The sequence below is a fragment of the Chiroxiphia lanceolata genome, chromosome 4 (assembly GCF_009829145.1).
Source record: "Chiroxiphia lanceolata isolate bChiLan1 chromosome 4, bChiLan1.pri, whole genome shotgun sequence".
NCBI lineage: Eukaryota > Metazoa > Chordata > Aves > Passeriformes > Pipridae > Chiroxiphia > Chiroxiphia lanceolata.
The window spans coordinates 24,568,678-24,590,557 of record NC_045640.1 but is presented as its reverse complement, the minus strand read 5'-3'; the positions used below and the strand labels follow the sequence as shown (position 1 = coordinate 24,590,557).

At 40.9% G+C, this 21,880-nt stretch overlaps 1 protein-coding gene across 15 annotated transcripts in view; it reads right to left on the bottom strand.

Moving 5' to 3' along the window:
* Positions 1 to 19,144, bottom strand: part of N4BP2 (NEDD4 binding protein 2) — a 43,366-nt gene extending 24,222 nt beyond the window's left edge. For 9 of the 15 annotated variants that reach the window (XR_004356490.1, XM_032684645.1, XM_032684653.1 and 6 more), the window contains exons 1-7: positions 19,066 to 19,144; positions 12,718 to 12,832; positions 12,250 to 12,422; positions 10,392 to 10,552; positions 5,078 to 5,417; positions 2,085 to 3,312; positions 1,117 to 1,241 (exon numbers count right to left, since the gene is read on the bottom strand). Coding sequence is in view for 14 of the 15 variants with exons in the window: in XM_032684645.1 (XP_032540536.1) it covers positions 1,117 to 1,241; positions 2,085 to 3,312; positions 5,078 to 5,294 (1,570 nt within the window). In the remaining variant the exon portion in view is untranslated. Of the gene's footprint in view, positions 1 to 1,116; positions 1,242 to 2,084; positions 3,313 to 5,077; positions 5,418 to 5,516; positions 5,595 to 6,447; positions 6,550 to 10,391; positions 10,553 to 12,249; positions 12,423 to 12,717; positions 12,833 to 19,065 lie in introns of those variants that run through there. The other 6 variants (XM_032684646.1, XM_032684654.1, XM_032684651.1 and 3 more) reach the window with 6 other exon arrangements.
* Between the last annotated feature and the right edge of the window lie 2,736 nt (positions 19,145 to 21,880).

The window sequence follows — 21,880 nt, the reverse complement described above, 5'->3', positions numbered from 1 at the left end:
TTATACTAATTCTCTAAATTTGTTTTATTTTAAAGTAGATAATCCACAATGATTAACCACTGTGTGAAAAACTGTTGCCACAGCTTGATCTCTTCCAAGACCCTCTATTTCAGAAATCCCCCCCTCACACATAAAGCTACTGAGTTATGGCATTATTCTTTTGAATTAAGGTAGGTATGATAATCAAGGAATGAAAATGCAGATGTAAAATGCACCCGATGACTAATCAATCAGTAAATTAAACTAAAAAAACTACATGAATCACCTTAAAGTGGACTTCATTGTTGCATACAAAATTCTTGGCTTTATAACAGTCTTAAGATTAGCCCACTCTGTAAACTGTATAAAATACGAAAAAGCAATGAATTATTGTAATTTAAATACACAGTAATGAAATGTTTAGAATCACTAGCTTTGAGACACAGCATCATGTTTCTGTAGCTATGTTACAATGAGTCTGAACAATCACATTACTTGTTGAACCATATATTTCTACCAACCCATTTCTCCACTGGTAGAAATTTGACAGTAGAAAAGTGATCATGGTTCAAATTTAGCAAATGAAAGCTTTAAAAGAATTGTTCTGTGGGGAGTTTAGCATAAGGCACTGTCAAAAAATAAACTGATTATGGAAAGGGGAAAAAAAAAATTCTGTCTTGCTCTTGTAATTTAGTTTTAAATTTCCCAACAATTAATGCTCAAGACAAAAAAGATAATGAAGAGCAGGAAAATATCTGTGTTACTTGTATCAACATCCTCATTACTTATTGCATATGCATATTATAATGGATCATCTCAGAAGAAGTATTTCTGGGAGAGGATATAGGTAACCACTCCAGCAAGGGGACACAAACCAAAATACACATCATGACAAAACCTGAGGATAAAATAATCCTGTGACAAAAACACTGGCATTTTTAGTTGCAAAACACACAATGAATGGATGACTTCTGAGTTTGTGCTCATACTATTTTTCCACACATATTAAAAAATACTTCTATGATGGGATAAATGCTTGTCCTGTGATGCAGGCATTACAAGCCAGGCAGGTTTTTTTAAACAGCACACAAGCACTGAACAGTAAATGAGCAAGCTCATCCCTTATTTACTTCTCACCTCGTTTCCTGTTCCAGTCATGCGCTTCCCCTAAGCAACTGGGATCATAATGGTATTGTCCATGTTTATTAAAGTAATCATCAGTACTAAGAATGATTCCTCCTGGGTTATCCTCAAGGATATTCCTGTGAAAGATCAAGAAGTAAATAGCTTTTCCCCCTTCTTCTCCCAAGCCCTGATACCTGCTACCACACATACATTTTTTTTAGTCTCTTGCACAAAACCAAGATTATTTGGAATGGAAGCAGCAAATTTAGGTGAGGGGAAAAAAAAAATCACCCTCTAGGCAAATAGTCTATATTATAGGTCTATAATACTTTCTGTCCTTTTTCCAAAAGGTGAGGATTTATCTAGGGGAGAGAGCTCACAGAGGTTCCCTTCAAGTCTCATTTCACAAAAAAGAAGAGAGGTATTTTTCCATCTACATGAAATGACACACTTTCACACTGACAAATACACAGTCTTAATTGCACCAAATGTTTCAAGTGCCAGCCAAAGGAGTCTAAGCTCAATCTAGGCTTTTGGAGAGTAAGAAAATAAATCAAAAATTCACCCCAAGAAGCTTCACAAATACTATTTATACAAAAGAATTCCCACAGTGGAAGGGGAATTTCTACCTGTAAAGAGCTGGCATATTTCCATAGATGTTATTCGAAGGAAACACCTGAAATAAACAGGGACTAGAAGAACATAGCAGATCCAACACTGTGGCAATGGTACTCTGCTTACAAACTCTTTCATCCATTGACAAGTTAAAGCTCACCCTTACTATTTCAGTTTCCACTAGAGGTCAAGGAGCTGCAAGTAACTCGGCTCTCAGCAATTCTTAGTCATCATGCTGCATGTACTGTGGCATTTAGGGTATAAGCACAAATATTTAAAAATGTCAGAAAACTGTCTCTGCCTGTGCTAAATCCTGTAAACAATTAAGCGATTTTTTTTAGAAGCTCACAATATAAATGTTCTACCTTGCCAAATATGATTTTCCTGATCCTGGAACACCTCTGAGAAGAACAAGTACTTGACCTATAAGATGCATCTTTTTTCTCATCATGTGACAAACACGTGGCTGCTGTACTTGCGAGAGGTTCAATTTTGAGTTTCTATCTTGATTTCCCCATACCTTCAGAGAAGGGTTGCTATCCCAGGCATTTGAAACCACTGGGGAGAAAACAAAAAGTCCTTTTTCTGAAGTCCTACAGTCTGAACCAGGTCTCCACTGCCCTGGACTGGCAGCCACAGGAACTACAAAGCTGTGACTTCTACTGGATGGATAAAACACAGGAGCCATGAGATTCCAGCGTTGCTGTGATTGACCTGATGGTGTAGAAAAATTTAAGTTATAACCCTGCTGAGTTTGCTGAACATCTGCAGGTTTTTGTGTTTTCAAACTGGATGTTTCAAGAGAGACATACGCCTCTGGAAGAGAAGTGCTCTGGTAGCTGTTAAAGGCAGTCACTACCTCTTCAGGCTGTTCCAGGCACCTTGAATTAGGATCTCCAGTGACATTTACTCCAAGTTCCAGAGGGCTTTGGGAGGACTCACCAGAAACAGGAGTGACACTACTTTGATCCAAAAAAGTATCTTGTGTCTGATCAGAATTTTCAGATGATATTTCTCCATTTAATTGTTTATAGACTTCTGAAGCTACATCATGTTGAGCATGTATTTCCAACAAATCAGAATCTTCCATTATCTGTGTAAAAGTGCCTGATGCAGCTGGTGAGCTTGTCTGGATGCTCAGCTGACTCACTGGTGGCTGAGAACAGAAGTTTTCTAAAACCTCATTATTTGTCTCTGCTTGCTGTGGAAAAAATAGGACACTGCAAACTGAATCAGATTTTTCCCACTCGGAAAATTCAATTAAGCCATCGTGCTCCACAGGGTGCTTATGTACTATTTGGTCATTTGCAGAATTAGGTAATTCATCACTCAAGCTGTAACTCTGAAAGGCATTTTCTATTAAGGAATCCAGTTCTTCAGTCAGCTGCACATCAGATGACAGGACCTTTTCTATGGCTTCTCCGGGTTTACTTTGTTCTGCAGTACTTTCCACCATTCTTTCATTTGCAACAGATCTTTGCTGATTAACAAGAACTAATGATGCTGCTGCTGAATCCAAACCCAAGGTTTTTGAAGATGCTACTCCTTTGGCATGGGTGGACAGCTCTAGAAGATGATCCATAGCATTTTCTACTGTTGAAAAAGGTAAAGAGAATAAAACATGGTCAATGAACAGACCCAACATGAGGTACATGCAATTTTTTTACTTGAAGAAGTATTTATCACCACTAAAGAAACAACCAAAAGACAGTTTACCAATTCATCTTTAAACACACCTTCTGCAACTCCCTTGATCTCATTAGAAGGCAGAACTTAATACAGACATACTGAAAAATAATAACCTAATAAACGTAAAAATTACAAAGTTTAACTGGAAAAAATATCAGCAGTGGATGTTTCAATGGATACTTATTTCTAAACTGTCTCATATAGGTGAAGTAGTGTAAAAGTAACTGAAAAACTACTACTGAGGACAAAAGAGATAAAAGTCCAAGAAATATGTTCATTATGGCCCAATTTAAAACGTCCTGGAAAATCCAGTATCTGCATTAATCTTCGTAAAGCCACTAAATAGGTTGCCAGTGATCAACAATATGAAAACCTGGCACAAGTACCATCAGAGCCCTAAGGCTAAGTTTCTGTTTTCCTGAAAGACAGTGCAGCAAGAAGTCTAAGTCCATTAAAGTCCGACTCTTTCTCCATACACGTTAAACAAAATCCCCATCATCCTTCCATCTTCTCAACTACATGGGAGCAACTTATTACTCATATGAAAATATGTTAATCTTTCCATTTTTAAACTACTATTGACAGTACAACACTATCAATTCCATGTGTTTACTGAAGTCTCCAATAAGTGTTATATAAATCTGTTATTTTGATAAAGGTGAATCTTATTAAATAAGAGTTCAAAGTATGAATTGGTAATTCCATCAAATTCAATTTTAAAAGGAACAACAATCATAATAGCACTCTCACTTTTTTATTCAGTTATAAACTGTACAATTTAGGCAATAAAAACAGCCCTTTTAATGGCAACCTAGCTTTCACATATATTAAAAAAATTGCCAAACTCTGCCTTCTTTCAAATATTCTTAGAAAAATCTCAGCTAATCACATCTGATCATAGGAATATAGATTGATTAAAATGCTCCATATATGACATTCTCCTGGCAAATAACTCTTCAGACATTGCTATCCAGCATCTCATCCAGTATTTTCATTAAAAGCAAATGAACTTGCATATAGAAGAACTTTAAAACCACAAACAAATGGAAAGGACCGGGCATAAACATGAAAACAGTCTGCCAGGAGAGGTGGGTACAAAGCTTGACAGAATACAGGGAAAGAAACACAGTTAAAGCAAGGCTGCAGAGAATTAAACATGACAAACAGAATTTATCCTGCAAAAACTAATCCTCAGTGGAGATGACAAGATGACAGTGCAAAATAAAACAAAAGCTCAGTTCAAGTATTAAAAGAAAAGCAGCTGTCAAGATCACACATGGCACACCATTAAAAAATTGTCATCTAGAATATAAAATATCCCGCCTGCAGAAACAGTTTAGGCATCTTGCAGATATGCACAGAAACTAACTGGAAAAAACAGATTCTTCTCACAACTCCACTACTGCCTGCTCTGTGTCACAGAACAATCCACTCTTAACTGTACCTCCATTTATGAAGCACATTGCTCCATTTACCAGCCTCACAGAAACGTCAAACTTGGAGAATCTTGCCTGGTTGTAAAATTTCAAAATATTATGACTCACCTACTCATTAAAAGCTAAACTCACAAATATGCTTGCAACACCCCCACCAACTTTTGTGGAGTCACCCTAGTTTAGAGTTGTCTGCATATAAAACAAAACTGTAATGCCAACTGTACATTATTTACCTTTAAAATCGCATTCAGACAGAACCATATAAACCACGCTAGGATCTAGGATAGAAAACATCTCTGACATGCTGTTGAAAAGCTCTTCCTTATTGACATAATGCACTGCTTGAGACATTAAGTGACTTGGGTCCCCTTGGGATACAGCAAGAGCAGTTCTGTCAGAATTGCCACTCTTCTGAGAAGGACTCCCACCAGTTTTCCTTCTCCGTGGCATTTTGTTTTCTAAAAAACAGCGTGCTTTTTGTTTTGGTTTGTTCACATGAGGCTGACAGCACCAGGCTCAAAACTCACAAAAAAAGCTCTCATAACTGGGACAGACATAACAGAAACAGGAGACCTGGAATAAAAAGAGAAGAGAGAAATTTCAATAAAATACAGTCACATTTCCATGTCTCCTATTTAGATAGCTAAAAGATCAAAAAATACAAAAGCATACAGGCAAGCATTTTGTAGAAGTCTGCCTTTCTTCTTTTCTAATGGCTGAAAGCTAAAGAGTAGCCTTATTTTCCAATTAACTAGATACTGAATCTGCATCTGGAAGAGAGATTAAGTAAAACACAACTTAAAGGAAATCCAGAAGAGTAAAGTTTGCAATGCAAGGCAGTCAGTTCACAAATATTCTTCTGCTCCTGATGATCAGTTAACATTACGGAAAACCTATATTCTGTTAGCATTCAGAAATTTTACTTCTCTTACAAAAGTACTGGAAAACCAGACATCTCCAAATCTTCTAGAGGTCTTCATGACTTCCCTCCACCCATGATCTTTTAAGAGTAAACAGTTGGGGTTCTTCAATATTGAAACACTGGCATAGGTTGCCCAGAGAGGTTTTGGAGTCTCCAATCAGGTAGATTCTCAAAACCTGACCAAACACAGCCCTGCTTGACCCAGGCTGCTTCAAGGCTCAGGCAACCTGCTTCAAGAGCCCCTGCTCGAACTGCTGGGATGAACCAGATGACACTCAGAAGTGCCTTGGCCTGTGTTAAATTTATTTCATTATTAACATCGTTTATAAACCATAAAGCAAGAAGAGGCTTCTGTCCACCCTCCAGACTTCTGCCATGAAGCCTTTGAATACATCTAGTTAAAACATTACGGTATCTATAACTGCAATTACTGCCTTAATCTTGTATAGAAAAGGAAACCAATTATTAATTGAAATACACACACAATGGCATGGTCTCCCTTTTTTCTTTATATCAACATCAAAGCTCTCTGGTGCTCTGGTGATGGTCATAATAAATTATATTTTTTACAAATAATTACTCAGAAGACTAGCAAACCTTAGTAAGGTTCAAAATCTAAAGGCAATTACAGCAAAGAGTCACTGTTTATTGATAACAGTTACGGATTAGGCCATAAAATACCTGTTTGTAAAGACTATTTTGCCAGTGATGATCAATTCAACACATGTAGATAAATCAATGGCAGCACTTCCACGTTCACTTAGTCCTTCCCTCCCTGGATCTCTGGCACAAATTAAATGCCAGATTAGTAGCAGATTCAGACAGCACATCTCCATTATTCTCCAACAATCTCTTCCAGCAACCAAGAGAAGTAACAGTTAGCAGAAGGTGGGCTGTTACGTTCCGAAGTCACAGAAACTTAAGAAAGCAAAACAGACAACTCCAGAATCTACCACATGTACATGGACCTTACAGAGACAAATGAGATGGATGTCTGAAACAATGAAGAGGTCAAGAAGTCTGAAAATCACAAGGAAAACAATACACAGGAAAAGGAAGAAGCAGACTTCCAAAAATAAAGGAGAAACCACAGTGAAAAATGCTTGTTATCCAGACTGAGCTGGGACAATTGCAGCTGTTTTTTTCATCAAACATTTTTTTGTTCACTCTCTGATTAGTCATCCTTACACCATTCTTTACCATCATGAAAAAGTATTCAACAATCAAAAAAAATTACAGCAAGTCCCATCTTTCAAATTTCTATTTCTAATTGATTCATCCTCTAGCCAGTAAAAAAGGTTGACCTAACTTCACACATTGTCAATGCTAAAAAATGTGATTGTTCCTAAAAAACAGGTTGTGGTGGTCTGAAACTCCCGAGAATTTAATTTTTAAGTTCAAGCTCCCCTCCCACAGTTTGCCCTTGTGAGAGGGTTTAGTGATGGTATGGACTTGATATCTTTTTCACCTCATGTGAAGAGTCTGCAGACAAAATACAACCATTTGTTATTGGGGGAAGGGGAAAATATTTACAAAGGTTTATTTACACCCACATATATATTTACATTAAATTAATTTTCTCCTCTTCTTCAATAAAAGTCCAAGAAGAAAAGAGAAAAGTCTTTCTATCACTTCTCAGGCCACAGTTCCTTCATTTCAGTTTTTGTGGCACTGGTTAGTGTCCTTCATTTTCCTGAGGCAGCAGATTTAAGTATGAGTATGGTAGTCAGGATTTTTGTTCTTACTTTGTGGAAATTCCAAACCCCGAGACCAAACCTTCGGGGGATTTCCTTGTGGATCTCCACTCCTCTTGGGTTAGAACATCGAAGGCAGTTTTCAGTTCAGTCTTACCAAAGCTCTTTTGCTCTGTCTCAGCTCGACAGCTTGATAGAAGCAGCAGCAGCAGAGGGCATGGCCACCTCCTCCGCATTCCATCCTGGTTCAGCTCTCAAGACAAGTCCGGGTTTTTCAGCTCCTTTCTCTCTCTCTCTAGCTGCTGCTGCATTTTGGGACTCCCTAAGGGTTTGGAAGTCCACCCCTCCTCTTCAAGGAGTCTCCGGGGTTTGGGAAAAGTAATACAGTCTTACTCCAAACCAGCTCTGTTGAGTTTACCTCTGTTTTGTTGCCAGCTCTCCCTGTCTGCCTCTCTCAGCCGGCTTCACGTTATCTCGTTGCTACTGGCTATCTTTTGGCTTTTAGCCACCGTTGTCTCTGTTCAGGACTGCTCTGCTGCCGCTTTCAGTGTCTTCTGCTGCTGCTGACAGTAAGGAAACTTTTCCAGCTCTTGATTACGGGACCCGGTCCAGCTTTAACACTATACCGGGTCTCTTGTGGCCTCAATTGGGGCTGGGGGCCCTTGGCCCCCAGAGGGGCTCACTGGCCCCCTGCCTCCTCGTGGCTCAGATCATGGCTACAAAACTATCTTCACTACCTTCTCTTCCGTTTCTGTGGGCATGTAATTTCCGCAGGGCGCATGTGGACTATTGATTGGTCCAGTATTATCAGTGGGGCAAACCATTACTACCTCAAAAAAAAAGGTTTTTCAAACCACCACACAGGTTCAGTGACAAAGAAAAGATCCTGCAAGGGAGAAAGTTATTCATGTTCTACGGCATTACTGTGCAGCAACACTTTAAGCAGAACATTTCAAGTGCTGTCAGTGTTTTAATTCAGCTCTCATATAATGATCAATCCTGTAAGGACCTGCTGCTGAAAAACGTGCTCTGTAGCTAGGACTTTATACAATTGATTGCCTTATCTCACTGCAGGATGTTCCTGCATGTATTTCCTGCATTGGGCTGTGTATCCCACTATATATTAGGATGCTTTACTCTAAAAAAGCCACACACTTAAGTCTGGATTAATCTAAATCAGCAAATCTGCAGTGCATTGCTTCAGGATTATTAAGGCCTAAACTGTCAATCACAACTAATCACAGAAGAGGAAAGATGGCAGAAGGGAAAATTACATCAGTCACCTCAGAAATTACACGCAGGTCAAAACCTTGGTGACTCCCACCATGTCCCAGTATGCTAAGGCAATGCACAGATCCACACTTCATTCCATCTCTCCATCTTCAGCCTATCAAAAAGATAGATCCTCATTTCCCAGTATTTCACTTTAGCAGGGTATTTATCATGGTCAGTATCTCAGACAGATATTTTGACAGAATCTCCTTTGTTTATCACAATATAGACAGATTCCTAGGAGATAGCTTCTGTTGATACTATCAAGGACAATGAAAATATATAGAAATAGATGCTGATTAATACTTCTTATGCAGGTGGCCTGACCTGCAAGCTGCAGATTGAGACTGAAATGCAGACTGGGCACTGGGTGGAAGCCCAATCTCTGGGATAACAAAGGACATGAAGATGGGTGACAGCCAGCCAGGTGAAAGATACAGCAAGAGCTGGGAACTGTGAAGCCAGCAAGGTGGATGGACATGGAACAGCGAGGGAGGGGGGCAGGAGGGGAAAACAGAAAGAAGAATGGGACTGGTGCTCAGAGGAGACTGTGAGGGTATAAAAGCTTAGGGATTCTCAGGTTTGGGGCTCTCCTCAGAGGGACTGTCTTGAGCTGTTGCTGTGATACTGTGCCAGGAATAAACTGCCTTATGGAATGTGATGTCTTGGACTCTGCTATTGGAAATCTGGGGTCGAACCAGGAAAGAAACCTGGTCTGGCTGCGTGTAAGTGGGCTGTGTGGGGAGCCAAGTGGGGACCAGTCAGCTCACTGGAGCCACCCACCATGAGGGGGCCTTGGTCCAGCAGATAAAGTCTCTGGCAGTAGGAGTGTGACAGCCAGAGAGCCTCGTGAATGGTCAGATTGGGAAGTTTCCTTAACATAGGTGCCTGCACACAAACAAAGCACACTTTACTATACTTCCTAGGAGATAACACTAGTGCACTCAACAGAAAGGAGTAATTTTCACTTGCTTTTAAGAGCATGCCCTGAACTTTACAAAGTGTTTTTATCTAGGGGCTTGCCTTTTAATATACTTACTTTTCTTTTTGACTATTACCTTTACCAAGAAAGAGGAAATAATTCCAAATAACCCAATAGCCTGACACGTGGCTCAGTTATATTCATTGGTTCTGGATAACATAATATGAATCAGTCTGCAGTTTGCTGTGGGTGGGGGTGGGTTTTTTCCACCTGAAGATGAAAATAGAGTTCTAATAACATAATGATTAGGAAGAGCAGGGCTGTGTTGAACACAGTGATTGGGAATTCTAGACAATTAGTGAGAGGCTGCAATGTACTCAGAGGTTCAGTAGTCAGTTCTGGGTACCACCATCTGACACACATCCAATCAGAGCAAACAGCTGTTTCATTTCAGCACAGACAAAAAACAATACTGCTGTGAAAAATCTCAACTTCACCTTTAAAAACACATCAAAACAAAATCCCTAAGCACTTCTTCACATACAGTTCTTCAGATATACACAACTCCTGACATTAAGGATCCCCTCACAATGTAATTCAACTACCATAAAGAAGCACGTATACAAAAATATGCCTGTAAGAAAATTATCTTCCAAATTACGCAATCTTACAAATAAAGCAGATATTAAGATACCTGCATTCTCTACAAAGTAAGATAATTTTCAAATGCTACTAACCTAGGAAAGAAGAAGTAGACTTGTCAGGTCAGGGTGCTTTAACATCACCATCTTTCTAGCTGGCCAGAGTTTATTTCTGATGGTAGATTATGAGCCTCAGGTGATGCCTGTTCCAGTACTGCTACCCCCCTAAGGAGCTGGACAGATGCATCATAGACATTCTGCAGATACAGACCAGATATTATTACAGGCAATCCAGTCACTACAGAAACAGGCAGGCACCTACGTAATCAACCTAACACAACACATTCTTCTTTTCTGTTTGACAGATAGAACAATGAAGTGTTGAGAAGTGGCCAACCTGGCACAGCAAGATGATGGACCAAGATATCAAGTCTCAATCTCAGCATCTTACTAACAACATTCAACTTTCCTTTTTGATGAAAAGGAAACCAATCATTTAATAAACTAGTTCTAAGAATGCATTTATAACTCCCATGGGGAACTTAACTGTAAGGTGTCCTTAGAAATAATCAAAGTGCACTCTTACTGATGACACGTAATCTAAAGAACGCAAAACATTTAAACCATCAAAACAAAAATCTAAGGGGGAAAAAACAATCCCCAAGACCCTCCAAAACAGAATCCATTATTTTTAAAATATCTAAGTTTTCATTTATTTTAGGAAATAATCATTAACATACACCCGTCACACACAAGTCACCACACTGCTAACCAGTACAGTCATGTCAGCAAACTTTCTGTAAAGAATTCCTAGTACTCTGAAAAAAGTTTAAAAAACAAGGCTACAAATGTACGTTCTAAAATTAAACTGAAAGGCATGAGTGATGTTTGCACTGAGGCTATATTAAATTTGTCCAGCTTGTTTTCCATAGTAAAAGCCAGAAAAACTCCCTGCCTTTCTAAGAACTCCTATATATTGTTAAAGAGACATATTTTTACAAAATCAGACATAAGTAACTATGAAAAGCATTAGGCACCAGAAATTCTAAAATTTCTGGAAAAATAATATAAATCTCAGGCTTGTTTCATTCTCAATGTAATATAAAAATGTTTACGTAGTTGCTGAATAAAGATCTGATGAAGAGCTGACACGTCATACACCTTCTACACTGGGATGTCGTCTTAGAAACCATGCATGGTAGCTTGCCTTTTCAGGATATGTCAAAATTCTCAAGTAAATTGGACTGACTGCAAGTTCTATTGGAAACCAGTAGTATTCAAGAAGAGACAGAACATATAGAATAAAGGAAGAAATACATTAAACTATTTTTGAAGTGAGTTAGATAGTCGATACCAAAGTATTCACAAAGCTCTTTACATCAAAGATACTGCATCAGCAAAAAATCAACAGTAAATATAATTTTTCAAAGTCATTACAAGAACTTATTTTTTAAGTAAACAGACCGGCAAAGTATTCTAACCACTACGGGAAGTTTACTAAAAGCACTAAGCAGCACGAGACACTTCTGGTTTAACTGTGATCAACTTCAAATGACAAATGTTATCAAAATTATTTCTATTCTTCTTTTAAGGACAGAGGAAGTCTCCAGCCTTGACACAATGTAAGATTCAAGCAATATGAATAAAGCTGCCTGATTTACATATATTTTTAAATTTCTCTGAACAATTTTAGGAAGTTAACTCCGTACATATAAAAGAGGCTGGTTTAGTTTTGGTTCTTTGGTGGTGGTGGCTTTTTTTATTATTTTGGTTTGCTTTTGAGGTTTTTGAAGCATATTTTAATTTTAAATTATATAAAATATATCTCATGTAATGTTCATGTTTATCTTCCAGCTTTTAAAAAACACATATGCACATATACAGTGACATGATGGGGACTGAAAAAAAATCTCAACTGGTAATACAAATAAAATAGCAATGGCACAGAACTTACATTTTCAGCTTCACTGAATTGTTCTGCAACGGATGTCTTCTCATCTTTCCAAAACTACCACTGATGGCACATTTAATAAAGATCTGCTGTTATAAAATATAATGCACTCTTCTGTCAGGAAACCATGCCTCCCAGCATAGAAATCAAACATCAGCAGAAGTAGATTCTTCCTCCTGACAAAAGAATAAGCAGCATGCAAATTAAAATTTGCATTTTGCTCACTATAAGCAAAGTTTTAAACACTGACCAATACACTTAATTGGTTTTAGTAGATTAAACACAGCTAATACTTTAACTAAGTACCCAATATATCAAGTTGAGCTCAAGTGTAAGTCTTGCTAGGATAAAAATACCTACTTGATTTCAGCTTTTAAATGATTTCTTATCTAAAAAGGCTTGACTTATGTCAGGTAAACGCATAACATAATGGCAGAAAAATTAGTTAGAAATAAATGTAAGTTTCCTCACTTGCCATTCCACTTGGTTCTTCACCACAGTTCTTAACCATCTTGAAAAGGTCTACATATCCATGCTGGTCAAGAACAGATTTGTTCCATCATGTGGGAAATTAGGCAAAGAAAACCTGGTACATCAAAATAAGATTATGTTACTTATACCACTTATTTGCGATGCCCTTCTGATGCTAAAGAACTGCACTTCTGTTCATCAAGCAGATTTAAACCCCTAAACCACTGTGTACACACCGAAGATGTTTACATCTACTCAAAGCCTGACTTAATTCCACTGTACATATTAGCCTAGAGCTCATGCCTGACAACAGTCTTGTGCTTTCAAAGTAAAAAGAAATAAAATCAAAACCAAACACCAAATTAAGCATATACACCTAATCAGGCAAAGAATATGAAACAACTATTCTGTCACACTCATGACATGACAGGTTGATGGCTCAAATACTTTATAACATTCTTCAGAAGAGATGAAGAAACCCATCTCACATTTTGCATGTAACCTCATGCCACTACTCCTAAGCAATAAGAATTGCCATCAAAACATATAGAGCACTTCATGTAAGCAAGAACTTGATGATGAGCACTCAAATTTACAAAGGATAGGACAGGTTGCAGACACAGAATGTTATTCACCTCACTCTCAAACACATGGATTCAGAAAAAACCACACCAGGAAAGGCTGAAAGCCATTCAGTGGTTTTACAGAACAACTTTTTAACAAAGGTTATTTCCACATTTGCTCATTTGCATTTTGAGGTTTCATATATGGAGCAAAATAAGCATTTAAACACCAGCACAAGAGAAAAAAGCAGCCAATGAAATCAAACTGAGACCAACTCATTGTACTTTCTAGCTGTACTTAGTACAATATTCGAGTCCCCTCTCTAAAAACCAGAAGGTAAAAAAAGGGAAGAAAAAAAAGGAAATAGCTTCCAGCAGATTTTTTTCAATAAGCCTGAGAGTAGCAAAGGAGATGGTTTAGGAGCCTTTTGTGTTCTTCCATTTCCACCAGCAGCCAGCAACAGAATGGGCCACCTAAACACTTTGTTATTGAATGCGAAAATTGATACTGAGCTAGAGACAAAGTGCTTCTAAAAACACTTCAAGTGTGTGTTCTGCTCTTCCCTTCTGCCCCTCAGTAGTATTCCCACTGGTTGTTCCAAGGGCTTTGGCTAGTTCAACAGTTTGAAGTAAGATCCTTTTTTTCCACATCAAATTCTGTCAAAGTGCATAACACCGAAACATAGAACTCATTCTTAACTAATGTGCATACACTTGCTTTATGCAATCTGTTCTGCTAGGATTTTTTTCCACTTTTATGATTTTAAAGTCTGGTCCAAGCCATACAGATTCTTTTGAAACTGCTACCAAAAAAAAAAATAAATCTTCCTTTCAATACGAAACAAAAATTTCATCCAACTACGCACACAGTTCCAGAGTACAAAACCAGCACAAACTCATCAGAAGTAGATGCTTAGGAAGTAAACAGAAGGAAGAACAGAGCCTGTTTACTAGGATGGACTCAAAAGCTCTTCTCCACGTGCCAGGTCACAAGAAGTCAACCTGCAGTGGCAGTCAGCTGGTATTTGACAGGTGACAGAAGCTGCAAACTCCACATCATGCAGTTTCCTTTTAAGCCGGGAAGCTGCTCTTGCTAGAAGCCCTCCATACAGGTGAGCACAGGCTCATGTACACCACGGGCTGGGTGCACATGATTAAAGTAGCAAGGCAGGAGGAGGGAGAGCCACCAGTGATCTTATTCTCCAGCACCAAGTCTGCTTGAAAGAATACTTTTGTATTCACCCTCCTTTTGCTGTGTGCTAAAGGTCAAAGTCTGGCCTTGGGATTATGGAAAGTACAGATATGTAACCTGACAAGCTGGAAAAATCAACAAGCTGTTGTTTTCCTTGTTTAGGTAGAGAGTGTTGTTGCTTGTTATGTTTTGAGTTCATGCATTTTTTTCAGAAAATAGTAATACAGAGTATCTGCAAAATGTCTTTCCAGCCCTAGAGGAGTTTAGAGTTAGTTGATCCTTTCATAGCCTCCCATACAGCTCACAGCCCTCTCGAACATGCAGAAGGGTTACCCATGGTGAACTCGGCTTTGAGGAGAGCTCTTCCAGGATGCAGAGCTCTCAAGCTGCCTGGGCTGTCCACACAGCTCAGCTACACTGCCATGACCTATGGCCGGCCTCCAGAGCAATGCCACAGGCTGCAACAAAGACCAGACTCATGTTCGTGGTGGTGCTTCCGCAGTTTCACACCTGCAGTCAGTACTACTCCTTAAGGTTGTATTCCTGGTCCACATTATGAGACACAGAGAGGTATCTGGAAAGAGGAAAGAGAACTCCTCACAGGTGGAGCTGAGACTTCCCACATAATGCTTCCGAAGACTGCTCAAAACTCAGGCTGAAGGGCAGTGAATGAAACAAAGACATCTCTGCAAAATTAACATTTCCTCAGCATCACAGAATTTCCTTTCATGTCGTCTCCAGATGAACTTTCATAACGGTCTCTGAAAAGCCTTTCTAAAGACAGCAGTGCCTGGATCTTGTAATTCAAGTCTTGGGACCTGAGTTGCAGGAAACAGTTTGTAATCTTTTATAAATTGCAACTCTGGCATTATCTAGCTAAGCAGCTACGCCATAGCACATTTGAGGCTGATAAAAAAAGGAAAATGTAAAGATTTTTTTTCTGTGACTAATACCTGGTCAAAGGATGAGCATTTATTTTAGTGCTTGGAAAGCCAGCAAAAGGCTGTGAGGGTGAGGACTGGTTCTACCAAGATGAGAAGATACTGTAAAAGAGGAGTATTACTGAAGTTCACAAATGATGCTTATTATTATGGGCACACACATGCAGGTGGCATTATGGAGGAAGGAAAAGTGGAACATTAAAGGAATACTTTAATTTAGACTTTTCTGCACTGGCAGCAGTCAGGGCTGGCAATAAATGCAAATGCTACTTCCCCAAATCTTGGCTTGCTTTAGCTGTTGAAGCAAATGAAGACAGGTTTACTTTCTTATAGATGCTGCAATTCCAACGCACCTGGGAACAAAGGGAAGTGTCTGTCAAAGACTGAGGCTCCAGAGCATGAGTCTTCAGACCTCTGCAGACACCTAAGAGGGCTTCTGCAATGTGCCCAGGTCTTGGTTCTGGTGCTTCCACACAGGCTTCCACAAAAGTTTCTCAGCTCTCCACCTTTCCTTTGTGTGTGATACATAGAACAACTCAAAGGCAGCACTATCTGGCCAACTCTCCAAAATAATCTCTTCCTACCTGAAGGTCAGCTTACATTCAAACTGACAACACACACAGTGCTGCACTCCAGTGATCCCCAGCAGCCACTTTACTCCAAACAGCCTCATACAGTTTTCCTCTAAACGAAGCTTTGTTGCATACTGGGACAAAGCTGAAGCACAAGAAATTTTTGAACAAAATGATGTACTCAGGTTTGCAGAAAGCACTTGCAAAAACGGGAGCCTGAGGAGATCATGCTGGAGCATCAGAACACAAAGTGTGCTGGAACTTAATATTTTTCACCAAGGTGTTACCTATTAACCACTGACCTCAGAACGGTAGCAGCCACAGGGAGAGCAGGAGGCAGGTTAGAAAGAAACATAAAGCAGTTTGTGAATTTTCCTGATGGCCCACATGCAACAGCAACATGAGAACCACTACAGAATTTCCTGAACAGGAACATACCATAGTGATACATAATACACTTCACCAGCTCACACTGAGTCATGTTGCATCATACAATTACAGCTTAAAAAATAAAGCCAGAAAACAAATCACATAAAGAAAGCTTGACAGTTTATTCATGGAGAGACCTTAAATATTTTCAGGGGGGAGGGGAAGGAAATAAAATCACATGTGAGGTCCCAGGCTGGACACTTACACTGATCTTATCAGGGCAATTATTTCTGCTTCATATGTTCAAATGCACTTCCACTGCTTAATCCACTAGGCCAGTTGAATGTAGAACACACACAGCCATTACACAATAAACACTATTCTGAGTTTGATATAACCCACAGATGGATGACCGTCCTGATCTACGTACATCAACAAAAAGCTTACAGCCTCCAAATGACTGCCATTACTTACTTCATAGATCTAGACTTAAACCTGTTATTTACTTTCAGAAAGTAGTTCACCTGAGATGACTAAGAAAACATCAGCCAGAACCATTTGAACAGTTTTAAATGGCGGTTTGAGTTAACACAGGCAATTTTTGAGATTAGTTACATAAACCAACCCACTGGTAATCAAAGAATCCCCTGCAGAATCATGAGAAGAAACAGCTGTAAAACAACCTCTTCCATGACCACAGCCAGACTGAGGTGAAAATGTACAGCATTACTCACTTCTGAGGCAGTGTAACTGACAGCTAATTAATAGCCTACTGACATTTTTATAGTAGCAGAGCCTCTGTGAGAAAAACAAAGGCAGCAACTTTCATAAAAGTCGAGGACTAATAATTCAGAAACTTTTACAGAACTAAATTCATATGTAGAAGAACTCCATTTAAAATAATAATTAGACTAATTAAGTCAGCGATTTAACACAGAATATAGATCAGTACAATGAGTGCACTAACAGTGACAGACTGGAGCGAAAGATGAGATTGTGCAATACACCAGATCTACAATCTCCCAGTCCCTAATACAATATTTCTATATCTTAATTCAAGACAAATTAAAATTCTCTTTTGTAAAATGGACAAGGTAACAAGCTACCATAAAGTGAAAGAGCTGTAAGTCTGGATGGATGTTTCCTAACACCACGCCTAGGCTACCATTTTTGTCAGGTACTACTGCACTTTCACACTGTATCATTAAGAACTTCATTTCCCTCTACATCAGTAGCTTGCCCAGCTGAAATGCATTAACGTTAATACAACACAAAAGGAGTTCTCTAAATAAAAAGTATAAACAAAACTACAAAAGAATTAGAGGACAACCAAAAACCAAAACAAAAAGCAAAAGACAATAGGAAAAAGCCTATTAAAAAGAAAACAAAGGATTTTAAGATGTGCTTCTATACTGTTAAATTTCCCTCACAAGTTCTTCACATAATCTACAGGAACATAAACTATTGCAACTTGAAAGCGCTGCAAACATGTGCTGCAACCACATGATACACATAACCCTACCCTACCCATGGTGACCCCACCCAGATGAATGAGGGCTACAATTTTCAAGCTTTACAGACCTATACCATACTTAATTTTTCCTGCCCTTCTATAATTTTCCTCATGTCTATATTTCAACCTTTGGCTCTCCCCTCACATCGAAAGACACGTGATCTAAAACTTTTTTTCTTTTTGGAGGTCTTTTGCTTAAGTTCTTAAGCTTGCTTATTTTGCTTAAGTTCTATATAAATTATGCTCATCTTTTCACTGCAGGTCCTACTGCAAGCCTGAGATGCAGACCAAACTTTGTCATGACACTGTATAAAAGTATTAAAGTGTTTCTTAAGAGTCAAACTGTTCTTAGTCTTTTAGAACAAAAGTTAAGAAAAGTAATATGGTTTTTATTCTCGCCTTGGAAGTCAGACTTCCTCCCAAGCCCCAGTGACCTTATCGTACGTCATCAGCAAAACTGCAAACTGTGTCCAAAGCGTTCAGGGATACTACGCTATGGAGTAAACGCATGGTAAACACCTTTCAGCGGTTCTCTTGTTCAGAACGCACAAGCTCTAAGAGTACTTAGAACCTTCTGATTTCATTTTGAACGGGGTGAATTCATACTGCGGGGCTCTATTTTACGAGACGAAGTTCACGAGCACTCCGCACTGTCTGCCCGGGGCAAGCGGGCGAACCCTTTTCGCCGACACGCCAACCCTGACCCTTCCTCCAGCGGCCAGAGCCGCCGACGGGGCAGGAGCCGGGATTTCTGCGGAAGGCCGGGCACCGCGGTGACGGGCGAGGAGGAGCCGCGGGTGGCCGGGGCAAACGGCGCCGGCTCCGCGGAGCGCCGCCAGCGCTCACCACAGCGGCGGGGAGCGCCGAGGCCACGGCCAGGCCCTGGGGAATTCAGGCCCGAGTGGCGGACCCGGCCTGGCGGCGGCGGGGCCCACCCGCGACCGCGCTGCCCCAGCCGCTTCCCGCCAGTGGCAGCCCCCGCCCCGCCGCCCCCCCTCCCACCCGCAGGCAACTCCTCTGCAGTGACGCCGGGGACGGGCCCCCAGCGCAGCCGGGCCCGCCGCCATGCATAACGCGCCGCGGGGGCCGCCCGCCTCCCGCCCCCGGGAGACCGCGACGAACAGCCCCGCGCCCTATCGTGAGCAGAGGGAGGCTGAAGCTCCTCCCCGGCCCCGCCGCCAGACCCGCCGGCCGTTACCTCGCTCGGCTCGGCTCAGCTCCCCTCACTCGCTGCCGCCGGCGGCGGGCGCGAGGCTGCGACCGCGGGAAGGGGCGGCTCGGGCGGGGCGAGCGCCGCGGGGACACAGCGCCGCTCCCCGGCCGCCCGGGGCAGCGCAGCCCGGGAGGAGACACCGCCCCCGCCCCTTTCCCGCGCCGACCGGCTGAGGGCAGCGCTCCTGCCCGGGAGGCGCCCCCGCCCCTTTTCCCGGTGTGGTTGCCGGTCACACCTGCCTGCCGATCCAGCTTCGCCTGCTCAGCTTTGGGAAGGGTCGCAATGCTCTGCCGGGGTGAGAAACCAGCGCGGGAAGACGGAGCTGTGTGTGGGGGCCGCGCTGCTGGGTACGGCACAGGTGAGGTCAGGAACAGCGGGAGACCCCCGGGGTTGAGCACGGTGACTGAGCCGTGTAGTGACAGGTTTCACTCGTCTAGTTTCTCGTACCGCTACCCTGTGCTACGGAGCATTTTTCTCACGTCGAGAAAGTTCCCACAGTCTGGAATGATGCCGTGGGTCAGCGGGCTGGTGCTGAAGGGGCAATGGCAGTAAGCAGCAGAGGAGATAGAGAGTTTTTACGAATTGAGGCGTCTGACGGGATCTGGCATCAGTGATTGCTGTGGAAGTTGAGCTGCAGCAGGAGAATAGAGGAGCAAGTGGTTAGGAGGAGAGGGCTTCGTTATCTCCACCAAGCAATGGACGTTTGATGGAGATGGACAATGGAAGATTATGGAAAGATGAAAGAGAGATGTGCGTTTGATAGACTAAGATGATAATAAGCAGCTCTTAAATTAGAACTGCTGTGAAGCCACCACAAAGGGAACTAAGCATCTGGAGAAGAGTTTTGAATTTATCAACACATTTCTTGTGTTATACACAAGATGCAAAAGGCGTTTATGGGCAGAGCTCTTATAATAAAATGAAAAAATAATTAAAAAACAACACTCGAGGAGGTTCTGCGAGGAGAACTTTCAGGTAGTTTTATAGAAGTTCGTTGATCTGAGAAATTTCACGGTCACCAAACAGGCTTTAAAATCTAGGTGGGAAATTACATATGAAGTTTACCCATTACTGATTTCTAAGAATAGGACTTCATTACATAGCCATAGGCAACCTTGTCAGCTCTGTCTCCCTGCCTGTCCCAGCAAGATAATAGGCAGGGTCTCCACTACTTCCTGCTAGTACATCTGATTCTCAGATGGAGCTGAGTGCCTTCTTATGCCCCATTATCTTGAGACATCTCCCTGCCATCTGTATGCGACCACCTCCCATCAGGGCACAGCGCTTCAGGAGGACGTTTGCTGGAGGTGTCCCACTGTGATCCTCCTAGGGAACAGAAATATGACACTCCTGTGAAAAGGGAGAAGCATTTTCCCCAGAGGAGTGTCACGACCCACTCAGTAGGATGTGTGATGTTCTTTATAAATTCTCGTCAGGCTGAACAAAGACACCAGTCCTTATGTCAGGGAACTCTTATGCTTCATTGTATCTTAACTTCTTTAACTCCAGCAAATAGCCCACTATTTAGTCTCAGATGTGTTGGCGAACAAGCCCTTAACTTTTACAAGAAACTTCAGCAACCTCCCAACTCCCGCTGTCCCACCTCTGCAGGACGCTCCCCTCTCTTCCAGTCACAACTTTCCTGTAGCAACAGTCAGAACATTTGACATAGAACATGCTTACCTTCTTATACCTGGTCCTTCACAAGGGGACTAAAGTTGTCTCCCAGTCCAAAGATCCCTTATATTGTGCTTCATCCCATTCAAGGGAAGGGGCACCCTGAGCCTCATTTGTCATTCATTTTCCTTCAAAGAGGGAAACATGGACAGACTGCTAAAATGCTGCTTATTTAGCATCTAATCTTACGTGCTTCACAAGAAAGACCAAGAAGTCATGGCCAGCTTTGTGTCTGAGTCACTCATACTTCCATTGCTGCTTTCTTAGAGGCCTGGAGAGTTCTCCTTCTGCCACCAGGATGCACCTGTTTGCACTAGAAATGTAACTTTAGTTTTAATGCCAGTACTGAATAAACACGTGCAAAAATAATAGATAGTTCTAGGGTGAACTAAGTATGCATGAGTAGCTCACTGCAGTTGTTTTATGAAAACTGTGGAACACTGCACAGAGTAATTTGTCTAGAATTGTAGGGATCATGGTCCTAAGGTGCTGGCTATTTGGTAGCAGCAGAATGGCAAGTATGTTTTATATATAGGATTGTATACATTCCTCAATAAAAGTAGTGTTAGAAAATTAGTATTCAAAGCATTTAATGTTTTAGGAAATAAATTGATTTAGGCATTGCTAATATGCCCATCACTTTGCTATTTCAGTACCTATCTTGTAGCAATATCGTGTGCAATATTTAAATAAACAAGGACAAACATTCCCATTTCTAATACAATACATAAAGCCTTCACATCCACAGGATGTGCTGGTAAGCCTCAAAAAAGCTGTCTCTTGCCACGACTCACAAAAGGAAAATAAATAATTATTCAACATGCTGCTGTTGTGAGCATCCAAAAATCTGCAAGAAAAGGCTTGATCAGAATTTGTGTGTGCATGTGGTGTCAAGTAACGGTTTCATGGACGTACGGGGAACAGTTTCCTTGCCTCATGTGTTCAGTATCTGGATAAGTATCAGAAACAAAATCGTTTTTCTTTAAGAGTGTGATGCTGGTAATGTGTTAATCATACATTTGGAAAAATAGGTCATGTAAATTCCAGTGTAATGACTGTGTCTTTATATTCTTAAGGTTGCCAAAAAAGAGGAAGAGAGAGGTTTTCAGTATGCTCTGGTGTG